The sequence below is a fragment of the Anas acuta genome, chromosome 12, assembly GCF_963932015.1.
Source record: "Anas acuta chromosome 12, bAnaAcu1.1, whole genome shotgun sequence".
In the NCBI taxonomy this organism is placed as follows: Eukaryota; Metazoa; Chordata; class Aves; order Anseriformes; family Anatidae; genus Anas; species Anas acuta.
The window spans coordinates 11,783,590-11,803,836 of NC_088990.1; the positions used below are offsets into that span (position 1 = coordinate 11,783,590).

Genomic DNA, 20,247 nt, shown 5'->3' on the forward strand with positions numbered 1-20,247 from the left:
AGCGTGCCCTGTCCCTGTGCCCTGCCAAAAAGGGGGGACAGGGGCAGGAACACCGGGCTGGGGACATTGGGGACCTCATAACAGCACTGTGGGGACCTTCTGCTGGGAATATGGGGACACCATGGGGACACTGGGGACACCATGGGGACACGGGGGACACCACGGGGATATTCTGCACTGGGACCTTGTGCTGGGGACACTGGGGACACTGAGGGCTGGAGGGGGGATGCAATGTGGGGCCGTGAGGGACCACACACACACACTCGGGGTGTCCCTGGGGACATTTTGGGGACATTTTGGGGTTCGATGCCGGGGTCCCTGCGGTGACGTCACCTCCCGGGCGGCGTTGCTGGGAGACGGAGGCGCCGGGGCCCTGACGTCAAGGCCCGATGGCCGCCCGCCCGCCCGGCAGCATGGAGGCGGCAGGGCCGGGGGCAGGCCGCGGCCAGCGCTGAGATGGTGAGGGGACGGCCGTGGGGATGGGGACGAGGGGACAGGGGGACAAGGGGACAGCATCCTCCCCCCCCCCCCGCCATCATTCGGGGCCTGGCGGTGGTGGCGAGACCAGGCCTCGCCGCACAGGCCGGCAGGGGGATGGCGGTGGCAGCGCTGAGGGGGGGGACGGCGGCGAGCGTGGGGTTCGGGTCCCCCCCCGTGTCCCCTCCGTCTCCCTTCGTGTCCCCTCGTGTCCCCTGCAAACGGCTCCTGTGGGGCGGGAGCCCCCCGATGAGGGAGGGAGGGGTGAGGTGCAGCCCCCCCCCCCCATCGGCTGCGGGGTCCCTGGGTGGTGATGTGTGGGTCCCCCTCCTGCCTGTGCCCCAAAACCTGAACCCTAAAGCTGCCCCCAGACCCAGCCCCTAAACCTGCATCCCCAAATCTCTCATCCAAACCTGCACCCTGCTGCCTGCACCCCAAACCGCCACCCCCAAACCTGCCCTGCACACCTGCACCCCCAAACTTGTCCCCCAAACCTGCACCCACAAACCTGCCCCCCAAATCAGTCCCACAAACCTAAAACCTGCGCCCTTCATTATGCACCCACCAAGCCTGCACCCCCAAACCGCTTCCCCTGCCTATACCCCAAACCTTCCCTGTGCCTGTTACCTGGACCTGAATCCCCAAACTTGCACCTCCCAATCTGCCCCCCCAACCTACACCTCCCCAAAACTTTATCCCTCAATCTGCACCCCCAAACCTGCCCCTTGAGCTTTCTGCCCCTAATCTGCCTCCCCCAAATCTGCCCCGCAACCCAGCTCCCCCATCTGCTCCTCAAAACCTGTACCCCTAAACCTGGCCCCTAACCTACCTATAGGCTTCCCCTCTCCCCCCAAACCCTCACCATCCTCAACCTGCAACCCCAAACCTCCCCCCAACACCTCCCCCCCAAAACCTGCTCCCTCAGCCTGCCCCCAGACCCATCCCAACTTCCCTTTCCAACCCCCCAATCTGCTCCCCAACCCCTCTCCCCCCAATTCTCTCCCCCCCTAACTCTGCCCCCCAACCTGCTCTCCCCAGGACCTCAAGGGCCAGTACTGGACGGACGATGACTCCGACGGGGACAATGAGTCCGAGGAGTTCCTCTACGGGGTGCAGGTAAAGCCACTGCTGGGGACAGGTTCCACTGGGCACTTGGGGGGCTTGGGGAACCCCTGTCCCTTTTATGGGGGCCCGGGGGCTCCGTGTTTGACGATGCCACGGGCACTGTGCCACAGGGGACCTGCGCCGCCGACCTGTACCGCCACCCGCAGCTGGACGCCGACATCGAGGCCGTGAAGGAGATCTACAGTGAAAATGCCGTGTCCGTCAGGTGGGTGTGTGTGCACCGTGACATCCCCTGGCTGTGACAACTCCTTGTCACCCACTCGTGGCATCCCCAGGTCCCCCGCACTCTCCCCATGCCACCCCGGGACGCAGGGAGCCACGTGTGCCCGTCACGATGCCCACAAGGCCACCCGCTGTGGCACAGGGGGCACGCCAGCCTCACCCCATCCCCTCGCCTCGTGTTGTTGCAGGGAGTATGGGACCATCGACGACGTGGACATCGACCTCCACGTGAACATCAGCTTCCTCGATGTGAGTCCCCGTGGCATGGGGGGTGTCCCCGTGGTGGGATGCCGGTGGGGTGTCCCCCGGGTGCCCTGGATCCAGCTGGGGTCCCCATGGCTGTCCCTCGGCAGGAGGAGGTGGCGACAGCGTGGAAGGTGCTTCGGACGGAGCCCATCGTCCTGCGCCTGCGCTTCTCCCTCTCCCAGTACCTCGATGGCCCCGGTGAGTGGGGATGGGTGGTCGGGGTGTCCCCACGTGCCCATGGGATGGGCGCTGGGTGACAAGTGGCTCGCTCTCGGCAGAACCGTCCATCGAGGTCTTCCAGCCATCCAACAAGGAGGGCTTCGGGCTGGGTCTGCAGCTGAAGAAGTAAGAGCTGAAACACTGCAGGGACCCGGGGTGGTGGGGAGGTGGCTTGGGAGTGTTTTGCCTCAAAACCATCCGGGTGCCCCTGTCCCCATCATGCCACGTCCGCTTGCCCGCCCTACAGCCCCAGGATGGGATTGTCACCGGGTTCTGGTGATGAGGAGCTGGGGGGCAGGGGGGCTCCCAGCAGAACACCCCCAGCTTGGCCAAAGCACCCTTGGGTGCTGGCACCCTGCTGGGGCACCCATGCCACCTCTCTGGCAGGATCCTGGGCATGTTCACATCCCAGCAATGGAAACACCTCAGCAACGACTTCCTGAAGACCCAGCAGGAGAAGCGGCACAGTTGGTTCAAGACGAGTGGCACCATCAAGAAGTTTCGAGCGGGCCTCAGCATCTTCTCCCCCATCCCCAAGTAAGGTTCCAGCTGTGTCCCCAGGGTCCCAGCCCCCGTCACCTTCACCAGGGACCCTCGGTCCTCTGTCACCATGCCTCAGTTTCCCCATTTTCACCTCAGATGCTGCTGAGGAGAGCAGGAGCTCCCAAAAACCTGCAGAAAGGCATAAATTGGGTGGCAGATTTATGGGAAAGGAGGAGCTGGGAGGGAAGCCACCATCTGGGGAGGGTAACGGTGACAAGCAGCCCCCCGGTCCTGTGCCCGCAGGTCGCCCAGCTTCCCCGTCATCCCGGACTCGGTGCTGAAGGGCAAGCTGGGCGCACCCGAGGTGCGCGTCAACCGCCTGATGAACCGCTCCGTGTCCTGCACGGTGAAGAACCCCAAGGGGGAGGTTTTCGGCTACGCCCCCAGCACCCAGGCAGGTGTCGCCCCCTTCAACATCCTGGTGGGTGCCAACCCCGGCTCGGGGCTCACTTTGCTCTCCCTCCCCTTCCCCTACCCCCAGCCGCGTGGCATCAGGGCGGGTGGCACGTCCCCGGTGCGGCCGTGTCCCCCCAGGAGGGTGCTGGGGGCACCCGAGGCCTTCGGGGGCTCCCGATGCGGCAGGGGGTGTGTAGGGAAAGGATGACACAGCTGGCACTGCTCCGGCTCTGTCGCAGGTTGGTGGCCACTGCAAGAATGTCCCCACGCTGGAGTACGGCTTCCTCGTCCAGGTGAGTGCCCTGCGTCCTGCTGGGACCTGGTCCAGCACCCAGAGCGTTGTCCCCTCTGTCCCTTGTCACACGTGTCCCCATCCCGCTACCCAGAGCATCTTCCCCACTGCCCCACATCCCGCTGGGGTTTCCAAAGCAGGGGCTGGCTCCTGCTGTGGGGCTGGCTCCTCGCAGTGGTCCCAAACATTTCCCAGGAGCAAGGGACCCGAGTGGCCGGGCCACCGCTGCCACCACGGGGCTGACTGCCACATCCTGCCCCACAGATCATGAAGTACGCGGAGCAGCGCATCCCAACGCTCAACGAGTACTGCGTGGTGTGCGACGAGCAGCACGTCTTCCAGAACGGCTCCATGCTCAAGGTGTGGTGGTGGCAGCGGCCAGGCGGGCACAAATGTCACCCCATGTCGCTGTCACCGATGCCACATGTGCTGCCTGTCCCCTCCGCAGCCGGCCGTGTGCACCCGGGAGCTGTGCGTCTTCTCCTTCTACACCCTGGGCGTGATGTCCGGTGCGGCGGAGGAGGTGGCCACAGGTGCTGAGGTACGGGGACCAGGGGTGTGGTGGGTGCATGGTACAAGGGTGGCTACTCTGGGATGATCACCACGACATCTCCTTGGGGTGCTGCCCTCACCCCGTACCTGTGCCCCTTGACCATCTCCGTGCCCAGGTGGTGGACCTGCTGGTGGCCATGTGCCGCGCTGCGCTGGAGTCTCCTCGCAAAAGCATCATCTTCGAGCCTTATCCCTCTGTGGTGGACCCCAACGACCCCAAAACACTCGCCTTCAACCCCAAGGTAAGCAGTGAGGCAGCAGTGGGGCAGCGCTCCCCAGTGCCAGGGCTGGAGAACCCCTCTGACAGCTGCCCCTCTGCTGCCCCATGTGCAGAAGAAGAACTACGAGCGGCTGCAGAAGGCCCTGGACAGCGTGATGTCCATCCGGGAGATGACCCAGGTATGTGGTGTGGCCCCAGCCCAACATTTTGGCCCTGTGTGAGACTCTTCCCATCGGTCATCTCCATTGGCTGGCATTTTGGTGCCCTTCACGAGCGGGTGGGTGGGTGACGGGGGCTCTCACCTCCACCGTGCCTCTGCCAGGGCTCCTATCTGGAGATCAAGAAGCAGATGGACAAGCTGGACCCCCTGGCACATCCCCTCCTGCAATGGTAAGGCCGAGGGTGCTGCAGGGGACAGGGCTCAGGCCCCTTGCTCCATCGCGGTTGCTTTCTCCTGGGGTTTGTGACCACCCACCAGGCAGCACCCGAGGCTCAGGAGCAGGGTGGGACTCACATCCTGGGTCAAACCACCCTGTCTGACCTCCTTCTCCTCCTCCTTTTCCCAAGGATCATCTCCAGCAACAGGTCCCACATCGTCAAGCTGCCTCTCAGCAGGGTAAGTGGCCCAGCTAGGATGGGGATAGAGCTGCACGGGCATGGGATGCAGGATGTAGGGTGTGGGCTGTAAGGTGCAGGTGGTGGGATGCATGATATGGGATGTAGGATGTCGCTACAGGATGTGTGCTCAGAATATGGGGCATTGGATGCAGGCTGTGGGATGGAGGATGAAGGATTTGGGATGCGGGAGGTGGGATACAGGACAAGAGCCAGGAGATGCTGCGGGCAGCGATGGGTGAGCTCCGATGGCTCCTGGCCCTTGTGCCATGCCCAAGGCCTCCAGCCAGGCTCTGGGCAGTCTCACTGGGCTGGGGTGGGCGTGGGGTTGGGGACTGCCGTGCATGATCTGTGTCTGTCTGTCTGTCTGTCCTCTCTCCCCGCCGGCGCTGCCTTTGCTCTTCCCTTTCCGCTGGTAGCAGCTGAAGTTCATGCACACCTCACACCAGTTCCTCCTGCTGAGCAGCCCCCCGGCCAAGGAAGCCCGTTTCCGCACCGCCAAGAAGCTCTACGGCAGCACCTTCGCTTTCCAGTGAGCTACTGGGGGGCGGCGGGGGGCTGCTGGGACCCCCACGGGGCACCGCGGGGCTGGGCGCTGTGGGGCCGGGGCTGACACGGTGCTGGCTCTTGCAGTGGCTCTCACATTGAGAACTGGCACTCCATCCTCCGCAACGGGCTGGTCAACGCGTCCTACACCAAACTGCAGGTACTTTTGGCTGCCGCTGGCCCAAAATCCGTGTGGGAGGGCAGGGAGGGATGTGGGCAGCCCCAGGGATGCTGCTCGCCGCCGCCGCCGCGGCTCGTGCCCCGTGCCCAGGCTGCTGTGGGCCCCGTGTCGCTCACCCCGGTGTTTTCCTGCAAGCTGCATGGAGCAGCCTATGGCAAGGGCATCTATCTGAGCCCCATCTCCAGTATTTCCTTTGGATACTCAGGTAAGAGGCTGCCTGCGCCGCTCTGTCCCGCCTGCGCTCCCACCCCACCCCCTGCATGGGCCCGGGGCCGCTCGGTGCCGTTCCGGCTGGAGGAGCCGCGTGGGAACAGGGTGCCGAGGCCTCCTGGCCACATCCCACACCCATCCCACCAGCATCAGCCTCTCCCTGCCAACCCGGGGCTTTCTGATGTGCCCTCTTGGTCACTGGAGAAAAAAAATACAAATAAATCAGCATTTTCCAGGCTCAAAAAGATAAATTTAAGGTGTCACAATGGCCACTTCTTCCTTTTGCCAGCTCCAAAAGCTGCTGCTCCCCCCGTGTGGGTTCCCAGGGTTCAGCTGTGGGCCGGGAGCATCCCGCATGGCCGTCCCCGCGGGTGTCTGTGGCATGTGTCCTCGCCGATGTCTCCACGTCACCCCGGGGAGCTCCTGCCCACTGGCTGCAGCATCCCCCTGGGGTGCCCTGTGGGCGGGGAGTGACGGCGCCGTGTTGCTTTCCGCAGGGATGGGGAAAGGGCAGCACCGGATGCCTTCGAAGGATGAGCTGGTGCAGAGGTACAACCGGATGAACACCATCCCCCAGGTGACACAGCGGGGGACGCGGCCGTGGGGGTCAGGGATGGGAGGGATGGGGCTGGGGGGGTGTCAGGGACCGGAGCAGGACGGGGGGTGACGCCGTGTGCTCTCCCCGCAGACCCGCTCCATCCAGTCCCGCTTCCTCCAGAGCCGCAACCTGAACTGCATCGCGCTTTGCGAAGGTGCGGGGCTGCGTGGGGTGGCGGGGGACGGGCAGCACCCACCTCCCTGGCTGGGCACCGCGGGGGGCCTGGGGTCCCCAGCGCAATGTCCCGGTGCCCGTTCGCCACCCGTCCCCCTCCTGACAGCCCCTTCCTTCCCTCGGCAGTCATCACCTCCAAGGACCTGCAGAAGCACGGCAACATCTGGGTCTGCCCCGTCTCGGACCACGTCTGCACCCGCTTCTTCTTTGTGTGAGTTCTGCCACCTCTCATATGCCCGCACCCGGCCCCCGCGGGCCATTCTCACCCCCTCTACCCCTCCAGGTACGAAGACGGCCAAGTGGGAGACGCCAATATCAATACTCAGGACCCCAAAATCCAGAAGGAGATCATGCGTGTGATTGGGACTCAGGTGTACACAAACTGAGCGGCAGGGACCCGCCGCGGCGCTCCCAGGCGCTGAGCGAGGGCCCTTGGCTGAGGACGGGCGAGTGGATTTCGCGCTGGCCGGGCGACGCGCGCGGCTCCAGGCAGGGCAGAAGCGGGGGCACCGGTGGCACCTCCCTGTACATAGACGTGAAGTGGCGAGCGCGTGGCGGGCGGGTTGAGCGGTCCCCTTGTCCCCACATCGTCCCTGAGCCAGCGTAGGGCACGGCGCGTGCCCAGTGGTGGCCGTCCCTCCTCGTGTTTACAACGACGGCGTTTTTACCGAAGTCGAGAAACTGAAGCAAAAAAGAAAAAACAAAAAAAAACATGCAAAAATGAAAAACAGACAAAAAAAAGAGAAAAGAAATCTGTCGTGGCGTAGTAAAATTCTTTGAACACCCTGGTGGGCAGGGGCTGTGGGGAAGGGACGGGGATGTAGCTTCGCGCCGCGGTTAACCATGGTCCTGGGGTTAACCCGAAATAAATAAAAAACCCAAACTGCCCTTCCCCGCTGCACGGCGGCTGAGACCATGCCATCGTTTTTTGCTTAGGTTTGTGGGCTTTTTTTTCCCTTAAAAATAAAATGAATAAAGCCACTTTCCCACGTTTACTGAAGTCTCCCGGTGTGGCAGCGAGGGAACACCCAAGGGGACGCACCAATGCCCTGCGAAAGGTCCCCATCGCTTCGAAACAACGCTGACACCGCGGGCAAGCGGTGCTGGGGGCCTGCTCCTGCCCCAGAGATGCTGCTCGCACCCACTTCTCCAGCTTGGGGAGGCAAATACCTTCAGGAAATGTCAATTTCCAGAAAAAAAAAATAAAAAAAAAAAGCAAAGGAAAACCCCAAAACAAGAGGCTGCTGGTGCACATTGGGTCCCATCCCATTTCCTTCTCTGGGGAAGAAGCGCGGCCGCGCCAGCGCTGTCCCAGCTCGCAGCAGGATGCCAGCATGCAGTGATTGCTCCAAAGAACAAACCAAGGTGAAGATTTTGACAAAATAATTTTATTTTGCTTCGCTTCATTTCTGCCGAAACCTCACATTTTTCTTTTTTTTTTTTTTTTTGGCTGAAAAACAAACAGAAAAAAAAAAAAAAAACACAAAAGGGCCAAAGAACCAATTCGCTTCGCCGTCTCCCGCAGGCGACCGAGGGGCTCTTTTGACCAGATTTGGCTGCTGGGGCCGCCGCAGCCCCCCAAAAACCCCTCTACATCCCCCCCTCCCCGGCGCTCAGCCACAAATCAGCCCCCCCAGACTGAGCCCTTAAGCTCCTCTTGGCGCCGCTCGCAGCTCTTGCGCCCGAGGTTTTTCTTAAATCTTTTTTTTTTCTTCTTCCTGTTTTTTTTTTTGTGTGTTTTTTTTAAATTAATTTATTTATATATATATTTAAAAAAGCAATAGTCCTTTGGTCCCTAAACTCTAAGGAATGATATGACTCTGAAACAAGTAATCCTATGTCCCTGTGCCAGTGACAAGCAGGGGGAAGTGCGTGTCCCGCCACCCTGCTCCATGGGATATATATATATATACTTATTTATATATATCTTCTATAAGTCCAACATCCTTTTATCCTTTTTTTTTTCCCTCTTTTTCCCAGCCAGACGTGGAAAAAACAATCATGATTTCTCTTTCCAAACAAGCATCCTCCAGGTGAAACGCCCAAGGCTGGTCCCTTCCCGCTGCCTTTGGTTTAAAGTCCGTTTGGAGCCTCTGTTCCTCATTCCTCCTGGGAAATTTGTAGCAGCAAATGAGTGCTTTAAAAAGGTAGCTCACGTCCCGGCCGCCCGGGCCTTGGTCCTCTCTCCCGGCGAGGGATTTGGCGAGTCCCAGCAAGCGGCCAGCAGCGAATCTCAGCCCCGCTACCACTGCCGCATCGCTCTCCTTCCTGCCTTCCTCGCTCTCTCAATCCCGTTAAGAAACAAACAAGACCGTTTGGATCAAAAAAAAAAAATCAAAAAGGAAAAGAAAAGCTACGACCAGAATGGCTCTCTTCTTCGCGTTTTTTTTCTCCATCGCCTCCTCCTCCTATTCCTCCTCCTCCGGGACATGTTGCAAAGAAAGAGAGTTACGGGTTTGGATACTGCACTTGGGGAAGGGGAAAGTCGTCAGACACTGCGGGACGCCCAACCTGCAAGACACCGAAGGCTCCGTGAGCGATCCACGGCTGCAGGGCAGGATCCGGCCCATCCCAGCAGCGCCCAGCTGAAGCACCAATCCCACATCACTGGGATTTTACCCAAAACGGACGCTCTTTATCTCAAGTGCCCAGCCCCACACAGTCTTCTGGGAGCAGAGAGCCCAGCACAGGCATTTTTTGAGCAAATCCGGCTAAAAACAGCGGTGCTGTAGGTGACACCCCCAGGTCCCCACCTTACCTCTCCGTAGGGCCAGGGTGGGCAGGGGTCAGTAGGGTCTGTTGGCATCTTTCGGCCGCTTTAGCTGGACTTTTAGCCTCTTCATGCCGATCTGGAAGCCGTTCATGGCCTGAATGGCTGCCTGAGCGCTAGTCGGATTGTCAAAACTGACGAAACCTGGGGGTGAGGAACGGGGTGACAGAGGGGGGGACAGTTTGTCACCATCAGCATCACACCTCGCTGCTCGACTGCAACAGGGTCACGGCCCAGCTTCATCGTGGACCCCATGCTCCCTCAGATGGGCTCACAAAGTCCAGGAATGGCCTCTGGGATGCGGAAGGTCAGGGGGACAATGCAGCCCCAAATTGCACGGTGCTGGGTGATGACATCTCTGGGGACACCGAGGTTTGTGAGGACATCGAGGTGGCAGGGCCTGTGGGGACTCTGGGGTGAGAGGATCCACAGGGACATGGGGTTGACAGGGTCTGTGGGGACACTGGGGTACGTGTGTTTGCAGGGACACCAGGGTGATGAGGTCTGGGGACACTAAGGTGATGCAGTGACATCCTAATTAGTGGCAGCAGGAGGCTATGTCCTTCTGTCCTGGCACGGCGTGGTCCTTCAGCCCTGGGGTGACAGCCACCACGCTGCTTTGGGTTTGGTCACCCATCGGTGCTGCCCGGCCACCAGGGAGAGCCCCAGACAGCGACTTACCAAAGCATTTACTCTGGTTGGTGGCACGGTCCACAAAGACTTTGGCAGAGATGACATTGCCGAAAGGCAAGAACATCTGCGTGAGCTCCGCGTCCCCGAACTCCTGGGGCAGGTGATAAATAAACAGGTTACAGCCTTCGGGACCTGGGTGACACACAAAGGACAGGGCCACACGTCAGCCACGAGGCGGGGGCCACCGGGAGCGGCAGAGCAGCCAGCTCCGCGGCGGGGTGCCCCCCTTACCTTCTCGCTGCTGCTGCGGGATGATGGGCGCTTGCTGGGGGAAGGCTTGGCTGATGGGCGCGTAGGCGGTGGGATATGCTGCTGGAACAGAGAGACACGGTGCTGAAACCCCGGCACGGGATGGGGACCGGCCCCCGGAGGGATGTCCCCAACTGCCACCCTCGCGGGCCCCAGCACGCGGGGTTTGGTGGCGCAGAGGTCTGAGCGAAGCCGTGGTCACCGCTCGGGTGGGGGCTGCTTGCTGAGGTCCCGTTCCTCCCTTGTGGCACCGGGGTGGGACGTGGCACCGTGGGAGGGCGCAATTGGGCTGCCAAAGCCTTTCTGGGGTGCTGGCTCCCCCTGCAGTGCAGCCTGCCTCTGCCAGCACGGCCCTGGCCTGCGCGAACGGCTCTCCCAGTAGGGATGCTGGGGGCACCAGTAACACGGCCTTAAGGTGGAGGAGAGAGGCTTTTATCCACTTTTGGTTGGCCAAAATAATAACCAGGGGTCAGAAACTTTGTCTTCTATTGCAAAGCTGGAAATTGCCACTGGTGCTCCTAATTAAATGCCAACTGCCGGGCTCAGAGTACTCCCACAGCACGCTGACACCCTTCTCTCGTTGCGTTACTGCCCCAACCCGTGCCCAGGATGCGTGGGGCCGCGCTGCCCGGCTTCAACCCCCCCGCGGCGCTCACAGAACCGGCACGGAGCAGAGCAGGGAGAGAGGGAGACGTGCAAGCGAGGTTTGAGACCTGCATAGTGCTGCATGCCCGCGTAGGCTTGCTGGAGGGGATCTGCCACTGTGGGGCTTTGAGCTGGGAAGAGAAAAGAAGGGAGAAGGAAGAGAGTAAGCGAGGGAAAGCCGAGGATGACCAGCTCCCAGCACGCGCCCCCGGCACCCCCCCACGCTGCGCGGGGCGGCGCAAGGCCGGCACCTGGGTAGGGGTGGATGCCGTTGGTGTAGATGGTCTCAGAGGCGGGCTGCCCGTTGGTCTGCGGCGGCAGCGGGCTGAAGCCGTTCACCCCGATCGGCGTGGCGATGCTGGGCACGGGCGCCGTGCTGATGCCGGGGGGGGTGCTCGTACCTGCGGCCCCACGGGTAGGAGGGAGGGTGTCAGTGCTGGCGTGCCCCCCCTGCCGAGGCCACCGGGGAGGTGGGTGGAGGGGTGAGGCTGGGGGCTGTACCTGAAGAAGGGGTGAGGGGGGCAGCCACCAGCCCGCTGACGTTGAAGGCGGCCATTTGCTGCATCTGGGCGGCAGCGATGGCAGCCATGGGGTTCAGGCAGGTCCCCTGCGCCGCCGCCATCAGGGCCGCCTGCTGCTGCATGATCTGAAGGGGGAAGGAGAAACAGAGGGAGGAAAGAAGGAAAAGTGAGCGAGGTGCAGAGGAAGAAAGAGGCAAGGGGGGGTAAGAGCATTTTCAGCACGTTCCCCGAAAAAAAAAGACACGTCCCCTCCCGTGCTGACCCCATGCCACCTCCTACCGCCTGCGTGTAGGCCCCGTAGGCGCCGAACTGGATGGTCATGGGGTTGAAGATGCCCAGCTGCCCGGCCATCTGATGCATCCGCCGCAGGGTCCTCTCCTTGTCTGTGTCCGCAAACTTCACCACCAGGCTGGACGAGGCGCCCTAGGGCAGGGGCGAGACAGGGCTGACGGCGGGGCCACTGGCCTGGCGTGACCCCAAAATGTCACCCTGCTCTGGGGACAGCCCGCTGGCTCCCGGCAGCCGCAGCGTCCTCGCCCCGCAGCCCTGGGATGCCGCCTGGTTGGCAGCAGCAAGCAGTGATCGATGCGAGGTTTAATTACAGCCGTCTTTCCTCCCAGCGGCTGCTCCCTGACCGCTGTTTTCCTTTCCCCCTCGCTCACAGTTTTGACCTTCGGTGTTAATTAAATCACACCTTTCTCCTGGAGCGAGGGAATTAGCCCCACGCACCCACCCCCAGCGCACGGCAAGGATGAACCTCAGGGTGATGTGGACAACAAACTGGGATTTTGATCCAATTAGACAGATCAAATTAGCTGGTGATTGGATTATGGAGACAGCACAGGGGGTAAGATGAGGGCCGCGGGGTGCGCCCGGCGCTTACCGGCATGGTTTGGCTGCCGTGCAGGCTGTTGATGGCAGCCTGCGCCTCAGCGTGGCTGCCGTACTTCACAAAGGCACAACCTGCGGGCAGAACGGGGGCACGGGAGAGTTGGGGGTTGTGGGGGCTGCCCGGCTGGCAGCTCCCATCCCCCAGCTCCCTGCTTCCCACCTTTGCTGGCTCCGTCGGGCCCGCGGAGGATGGTGCACTCCTCGATCTGGCCGAAGGGCTCAAAGAGGCGCCGGACGTCGTCCTCGCTCTGCTGCTTCCCCAGCATGCCCACGAAGAGCTTCCTGTCTTCTAAAAGCAAAGCAGAGCCCGTCGGCGAGGGGGATGCCACGCGCTGTTCCCTCCCCTGTGCCAGGTTTGCAAACGGTCGTGGAGGAAAAAGAGGCTGGGGAGGGAGGGAGGCCAGCAGCACCAGCGCAAAACCCCGCGGTGGAGACGCAGGGTTCCTCCTCCTCCCCATCCTACAAAATGCACGGGGTGGATCCCTCCTGCAGGGGGATTTCTTAGGGGTGAAGAGGAGCTGAGAACCGGGACCCTGCTCCTGTGGTGCAGATGCTGTCCCATACCACAGGATGCATAGGGATGTGGCTGGGGAACAAAGCCCACAAAACCCCAGCAATTGCATTCGTATGATTGACTATCAGAATAACCCGCAGTCCCTGGCCGTGCCCGGGGGACATCAATAACCCAAACAGGAGAGAAGGGAGAGTAAATAATGAGAATTTCATGATTATTACCAGCATCTGTCTTGCGCGGCCGCACGGTCCCGCCGCGCGCTAATGGCATTTGACAAAGAAAATAAGGTGCCCTGTCAGAGCGTTGCCGGGGAAATAAATAAATAACGGCAGGAGACGATTAATGCACCGCCCGTTAAGGTACCGGGCAAATTAGTTAAGGGAATAGGGCTCACGCATTGTCTGGTTAAACATAAACCATCTCCCCGCAAAGGCGGCCGAGCGTCGCCTCCTGGGCGAGGGGGCCGGAGCTGGGCACCCGAGCTCACCCATCGATTTTTAATCCCTCACCAATTACGCTCGGTAAGTGGGTAATTTATTTGCTGTGTCCCTCCGGGACGCGCTCGGAGCAGCTGCGTTGTGCTGAAGAACCGCGGCGTGCTGTGGACGTGTGGATGTCCACCCCGGGCAGAGGGACAGGGTGCAGCTGGCTGTCACGCCAGCACCCCGTGGGTCCCCATGCTGCTGCGGTCCCTGAGGGCCTCTAGGACCCACCAGCATCACGAGAAGTGCCAGGTCTCAGCCCTCTGCCTTTAAACGTTGCCGAGCCGCGTGCTCAGGGCATCCATCGGGCAGCCCCACACCCTTTTAGGCAGCTCAGGGGGTGCACCTACCTCCTCGTCCCTCGCTGTCCGCCGGCTTCACCTGGATGGGGCGGTTCATCTGCAACACACAACCGGGAGCAGGCGGTCGGCGGCGGTGCCACAGCCCCCGGTGACACCTTCCGTGGGGAAGGGCAGGATGTGGGGGCATGGGACGAGGGCACAGCACGGGGACAGAGCGGAGGGCCCAGCCCCAGCCCCGTGGGGCTGGCTGCGCTTCGGGGGCAGCAGATGCCCCCTGCTGCCTGGTGGCACCAGGGACGTGCACGGGCGTGACATGTACCAGGCGCCGTGTTGTCCCTGCACCCATGGGCATGACGTGTGTGTGCACCAGGACGCGGGGACAGTGCGAGCATCCCCACAGCCGTGCCTCGCCGCACGGGGCCATTTCTCCTTCCCACCTCTCTCCCCCCTCCTCTTCCCCCCCTTTTTTCCGAAAAAGCGCTACAATTACGGCAGTTTCCACGGCAACAAGCGTGCATCCCCCGCGCTGCTGTGCCATGTGCTTGATAGGGTCGTCACGGCAACGGCAGGCCGACACGCGTGCACCCAGCATGCACGGGGGGGGCGTCACGCGTGCAACACGCCACGGGTGTGCCGGGAACGTACTGCACGGCCTGGGCGCACGACGGCAGCATGCGAGGACGTGCGTGCAACGGGCGTGTAAAGACGGGCACGCGCGGCAGGCTGGACACCCGCAGGAGGCAGCCACCCATACAAGGAGGTGCCCCAAAATGCCACCGCCGCCACCGCAGGGGCACCCCCAGAGCTGGGTGGGGGCAGCGCCGGCCCCCAGGTGACGATGAGGAGGAGGAAGGCTCGATGAGGAGGAGGAGGAAGGCTCGGGAAGAAGAGGAGGGCGGTTTCCACGGCAACCGCCTCGTCTCCCGGGAAACGCGGGGAGGAGATGTCAGCGCAGAGGCAGGGATGCTCGGGGAGGGGACCGATGGACACGGGGTCCCTGCCTCCTGCTGTCACAGCTGGGAGGAGGGACCCCATTTTTTGGGGCGGGGGGGAGGCGCTGCTGGTTGCGTTCAGCAGCACGGCGGCCTTTGATGGAAGATGTTTCCCATTCCTACCGTGATACACTCAACATAATGAACCCAGTGCGTGTGATTTAGAATAACATTTTGGAGCCGCAGAGCGCCGTTTTGATGTGCCTCCCGTCCCCGCCCGCCGCTTATGAACCCGCAGCAGTCCTCCGGGAGCGGCTGATGTTTGGGAACGCTGGGCCACGGGGACCCGCCAACCTCCCCCGGGGCTACGTTGCACCGGGGAGAAAACCAGAAAGGTTTTTTTGGTACCCCCGGGGCTCTCTGGCTGCTCCCACACGCGTCTGTGGTGCCCACGGCCGCACACCCACGCTTGCACGCGTGCCGTGCCCGCAGCCCGCTGCCTGCCCGTGCCAGCACGCCTCCGTGCAGCGCCGTGCACGCTTGCGCCCGCGCAGCCCCACGGCCGCCCGTCCTCGCACGCCCTCGGCGCAACCGCACGCCCACGTGCAGCCGCACGCCGGCCCCACGCGCACGTGCGGGCGGCCACACGCCCCTGGGGGTGTGCGAGCTGCACCGCCCGCGCACCCACGGCCCCTGCGCACAGACACCCACCTGCACGCCCACTCCGCCCTGTGTGCCCCCATTGCACACCCCTTTGCACACACACACACACACACACACACACACACACACACACACACGCGCTGCCCCCCCGCAGCCGGGCGGGGCCGTGGCGGCGGACAAAGGCGGGGGGGCCCTACCTCGATGCAGAGGATCTTGGAGCCGGCGGGCACCCACAGCACGGGCGGCCGCGGGCCCGGCGCCGGCACCTGCGGCAGCTGCATGGCCCGGCCCGGCTCGGCCCGGCCCGCTTGGCTTGGGCTCGTTTCGGGCCAGCCCGGCCCGGCTCCACCCGCGGCGGCTCGGCGGGGTCCGGCCCGGCTCGGCTCGGCTCGGTTCGCGCAGCGGCGCGCGCGGGAGGCGGGGCGGGGGCGGGGCCGAGCCGGACCGAGCCGGGCCGAGCCGAGCCGGGAGGTGGGGGGGGATTGCGGGGGGGGGTGGAGGGGGGGCGGGGTTTCGCCGAGGCCACGCCCCCCTCGCCGCGCCAGGGGGCGAGCACGAGCACACGGGGGCGAGCGGCGCGCACCCGCAGAGGCGCGCCCCCGCGGCGAGGAGCGGGGCTCCAGGGACGGGTGCGGGGCGCGGGGCGCGGGGGGGGCGGCTTCGTCCCGCAGCTCCCCGCGGGGGCGGCGCCGAGCGCTGTTCACTCGGGAGCCTACTGATGGCAGCAGGGACATGGTGGGGGGGGGACAGGATGGGGATGGTGCCCCCAGGCCCCGTAACAAAAGGGCTCCCCCCCCCCCCGCGCGTGCCCGAGCGCGGCGTTTGTATTTACGGGCCTGGCTGCTCTCCCCCGCCAAGCGGCTGCCCTATCGATTTTGATTTAGGAGAATAATTAAATATTTATTTTCACTTTGTTAAAGCTCGGGAGGTCGGAGCCCGCAGAAGGCGCAGTGGCACGCAGGCGGGGAGAAAATCAATGCCTCGGTTTGCGGCCGCTGGAGCGGCTCCTGCGCCCTGTGTCGGGACCCCGCTGCGCCCCGGAGCCCCGGCGCGTCACCCAGGGGTGACAAACCCACCCCCACGGAGGGGGATGTGTTAAAATGTGACGAGCCTGCGTTTAATTGGGCTGCGTTTGAGCATGCACCCAGCACCGATGGAGTTGGTGCCATTCCCAGTCCCCTGGCCACCCTGGCATCATCCCCAAGCACTAGGCTGAGTGCTCGGAACTCGTCACAGCGGTGACGCGGTGACACAAGGCACAGCTGAGGCCACAGCTCCCCCGTGCAGAGCATCCCCTGAGCCAAAGTGATGCCCGTGCACACTGCATGTGCCCAGCACAGCACCCACGGCACCGCAGATGGGCAGGGGAGGTCAATGCGGTGCCAGCCCCCAAATCTCACCCCGATTCCCGGCTGTCACTTACCCCTGGCAGCGTCTTCTGCTCGTGCAGGGCACTCTGAGCCTTCAGGGCCGAGTCGCGGGCGCAGTAGGTGAGAAAGGCACAGCCTGCAGAGACGGGGAGGCAGGGTTAGGGTATGGCCTGGCACCCATCGCAACGCCCTGAGCACCCCAAATTCCAGCACCCAGTGGCTAACGTGGCTCTGGGGCGCGTCAGCACCCGGACACCCATCCTGGGACCACGTGCACGTGAGCAAAACCGCCAGCCCTGAGCTCAGCCCCAAAGCAGAGAGGGAGATGTTAATGCAAAAGAGACGAGGGAGCAGCAGGAGGAAGGTGAGGGCGCACAGTGAGGCCAGCAGCTCTCCGGCCCCAAGCACAGCACCAGGGAGCCCTGGGGAAAGCCGCAGCCAAAGTCCTCCGGGAAGCAGATTTCCAAGAGTCGCTGCCGCGCACCCCGGAGCATCCTCCCCGCTGCGGATGGCATCGCGCCGCCAAGGCGCTCCGGCTCCTCCAGCATCACGTCGCGGCGCTTCGGGAATCAGAAATGCGCCCGGGGCGAGGTTTTCCCACGCTGACTCACGCTGCCGAGCGCTCGCTCACCCCACGGCTCGCGCGGCAGGGCCGGGGCCGGCTCTCTTCTGTCCCCACGGGAGCGTCCCGGGTCCCCGTGCCGCCGCGCCGCTCCCTATCCGAGGGCTCCCCGTATTTGCCGAGGTCACATCCATAAGCTTCTGAAAGTGATATTAAAACAGCAGCAAAACAGTTTCCCTTCAACAAAGTAAATATTTAATGAATAAAATTGACATTGATGCATTTTTAATATTGGCACAATTAAATCCGCCAGCTGATTAAGTATTAATAACTCTTAATAAGTACAATCAGCGTGCCTCGGAGGAGAGGGAGCGTGGCAGCGGGGCGGGGGGCGCCAAGGGATGGGGTCCTTCAGCCACCCTGGGGTCCTGGGCACATCAGCTTGTGTGGGGGCAAAGACAGAGCCCCTTTGGTTAAATATTAGGTGGAAAACGGAGGTCGATGCAGTGGCTCGCTTCAGCCCCGAGCTGCGTGTGCCTCTGCCTTCCCAGCCGCCTGCGTTTCCAGTGTTTGCCATTTGTAATCAAGCTGGCTTCCTCCTCTCTGCTCTGTTTTCCTTTTTTTTTCCCTTCTGCGGGCAATGATGTGGACGGTGCCCAGGAGAAGTTGGGAGGGCAGCAGCAGCAGCCACGTTTCCCCTCAGAGGCTCTCCAGGAGCAAGAACAGTGTTTGAATTAGAGGAGCATCCACAATAACATTGTGTTCCTGGGCCGTGGTGGTCAAAACCTGTGCTGGACAAAGCGCCGTTGGGGCCAGCACCGTGCAATTCCCTTGCCTTAGGGCACAAATTCAGCGTCGGAGGCATTTTGGAGGCCTTGGTGCTGGGAATGAAGGAGTCCAGGAGTCGTCCCAGGCCAAAGGGGTACTGATACACCGGCACCCACTAGCGCCAAGTTTCGGCTTCCCAAAATCTCGCGGTGAGGCGGGCGCTGCCCACAGCCCAGGAGCGCGGTGGCAGCTTGCAGAGGAGCACGAGGTCCCATCCAGGTGACACCCAGAGCTCCGTGGTCCCACTCCGGTGTGGTGCACCCAGCTGGGTGTCCCCAGCCCAGGCAGTGCCCAACACAGCCGGTGGGCGCTCCCAAGGCAGGCGGGAACACCCCAGACCTAGGTGGGTGCCTTCTGCTTGGGCGGCTGTCCCCGTGGCAGGGGTTTCTCTGCTTCAGATGGGTGCCTCCACCTCAGGGGTGTCCCTCTATAGGGGTACCCAAACCTCTGAGGTACCTCACCTCTGGGGTACCTCCATCTGTGGGGCGCTTATGCACCTCCTGGTGTGTTTACCTCAGGGCTGCCTCCACCTCAGGGGCAACTTCACCTCACGACACCCCACCTCAGGGGCACCTCCAGACCGGGGATAACTTCACCTCATGGTGTCCCATCTCACCGAGCCCTACCTCACCCGGAGGAGCCTCCACCTCACGGTACCCACCTCAGGGCTGCCTCCACCTCAGGAATACCTCAAATCAGGGCTGCTTCCACCTCACGGTGCCCCATCTCACCCAGCCCTACCTCAGGGGAGCCTCCACCTCACGGTTATCACCTCAGGGCCGCCCCCCCCCCGGGGATAACTTCACCTCACGACGCCCCACCTGAGGAGCCGCACCTCGGGGGCGCCCCCGCCTCACGCTGCCCCACCTGAGGGGCCCGTCCGCCTCACGGCCCCCCCACCCGAGGTGCCGCCGTGCCGCCCGTACCTTTGTGCATGCCGGTGAAGCGGTCCTTGAGCACGGTGAGCTCGTAGATGCGGCCGAACTCCTCGAAGAGCGGCTTGAGGTCGCTCTCCTCCAGGTTGCGCGGGATCTGCCCCACGAACAGCTTGATGGCGTCGTGGTCCTTCATGGCGATGGCGCCGGCCGGGTGGCTCAGCCCGTTCACCCGGCCGCTGTTCGCGGTGCTGAACGCCGCCCCCGCCGGGCCCGGGCCCGCCCCCGCCTCCGCCGCCGCCGCCGCCGCCGCCACGCCGCTGCCCGCCGCGGCCATGGCCGCTCCGCGCCGCGCCCCGCCCCGCCCGCCCCGCTCGGCGCCGCTCGGCACCGCTCGGAACCGTTCGGAACCGCTCGGCGCCGCTCGGCTCGGCCCGGCCGCGCTCGTTCCCCCCCCCCCCCCTCCTCCTCCCCTCCGCCCGGTGACGTCAGCCGGCCGGCCCCGGCCGGGCGCGGGGCATTAGCATAATGAGGCGGCGGCGGCCAATCACCGGCTGGCCCCGCCCACTGCTGCTTGCGTCATCGCCGCCTGGCCACGCCCCCCGGCCGCCCTCGGTAGGCTTCAGAGTTAACGCCCGGGGGCCGGGGGGGCACGGCCGCAATTAGGGGACGGCCGCTAATTGGGGGCCTGCGGCTCCACGCAGCAGGGGGCTGGCGGCACGCGGGGGTGCAGCCACATGCGTGTGTGCACCAGGCATGTGCATGCGGTGGAGGAGTGTGCAAATGTGCAGACATGTGCATGTTGCATGTGTGTGAGCATGCACGTGCATGAGTTGCAAGTGTGCACGTGTTGTAAGAGTGTGCAGCTGTGCAAGCACGGGCATGCACGTGTTGCAAGTATGCAAGTCTGCAAGAATGCACATGCATGTGTTGCAATGTGCAAGTGTGTTGCGTGTGCAAGTGTGCAACTGTGAAACATGAATGCATTGAAAGTGTGTGCAGATGGTTGCAAGCACGTGCAAGCAGTTGCAAGCACATGCAAATGCACGCCTGTATTGCAAGCCTGTATTGCACGACTGTATTGCAATTACACACATGTGCAAGCACCTGTGTGAATGTGTTTGCAGCCTGTGTTTGCAAGCATTGTATGCATACACTTCCAAACATGGACACAGGTACGAGTGTGTGCACATTCATGCAGCACATGCATGTGCACACGCATCCGGCTGCACACGTGTGTGCACAGGCAGGAGCTGCCCCCGCGGAGATTCCCACCCCGGGCAGGGCTGAGGCCGGACCTCCCGGCGCTCCCGGGGGGGCGACTTCATAGGGAA

General features: G+C 63.0%; 2 protein-coding genes across 16 annotated transcripts; one reads left to right on the top strand and one right to left on the bottom strand.

The window, feature by feature from the left end:
- Positions 1-305: 305 nt before the first annotated feature.
- PARP6 (poly(ADP-ribose) polymerase family member 6) lies at positions 306-7,368 on the top strand. Of its 8 annotated transcripts, none has more exons than XM_068695611.1 (22): positions 307-459; positions 1,516-1,593; positions 1,713-1,807; positions 2,013-2,073; positions 2,178-2,268; positions 2,349-2,415; positions 2,677-2,826; positions 3,076-3,253; positions 3,468-3,521; positions 3,785-3,880; positions 3,969-4,061; positions 4,189-4,314; positions 4,406-4,471; positions 4,615-4,682; positions 4,860-4,908; positions 5,327-5,439; positions 5,541-5,613; positions 5,770-5,839; positions 6,342-6,421; positions 6,533-6,596; positions 6,743-6,827; positions 6,900-7,368. In XM_068695611.1, the coding sequence occupies exons 1-22, from the start codon at positions 457-459 to the stop codon at positions 7,000-7,002; spliced, it is 1,863 nt and encodes a 620-aa protein (XP_068551712.1). In that variant the 5' UTR covers positions 307-456; the 3' UTR covers positions 7,003-7,368. The 8 variants fall into 8 exon arrangements, 4 of the variants coding, with proteins under 4 accessions (XP_068551712.1, XP_068551713.1, XP_068551714.1 ...); XM_068695612.1 differs by having other exon boundaries at positions 5,330-5,439; XM_068695613.1 differs by having other exon boundaries at positions 3,076-3,226.
- Positions 7,369-7,982: 614 nt separating this feature from the next.
- Positions 7,983-19,259, bottom strand: CELF6 (CUGBP Elav-like family member 6). 8 transcript variants are annotated; one of them, XM_068695621.1, is made up of 14 exons: positions 18,965-19,105; positions 17,133-17,410; positions 16,702-16,784; positions 13,732-13,780; positions 12,546-12,674; positions 12,378-12,457; positions 11,774-11,917; positions 11,475-11,619; positions 11,225-11,374; positions 11,042-11,104; positions 10,311-10,391; positions 10,068-10,211; positions 9,375-9,530; positions 7,983-9,127 (listed from the first exon to the last, which is right to left on the bottom strand). In XM_068695621.1, exons 2-13 carry the CDS (start codon positions 17,194-17,196, stop codon positions 9,403-9,405), a joined length of 1,260 nt encoding a protein of 419 aa, XP_068551722.1. In that variant the 5' UTR covers positions 17,197-17,410; positions 18,965-19,105; the 3' UTR covers positions 7,983-9,127; positions 9,375-9,402. The 8 variants fall into 8 exon arrangements, with proteins under 8 accessions (XP_068551722.1, XP_068551718.1, XP_068551717.1 ...); XM_068695617.1 differs by lacking the exon at positions 17,133-17,410 and having other exon boundaries at positions 12,546-12,671; positions 18,965-19,259; XM_068695616.1 differs by lacking the exon at positions 17,133-17,410 and having other exon boundaries at positions 10,311-10,388; positions 18,965-19,259.
- Between the last annotated feature and the right edge of the window lie 988 nt (positions 19,260-20,247).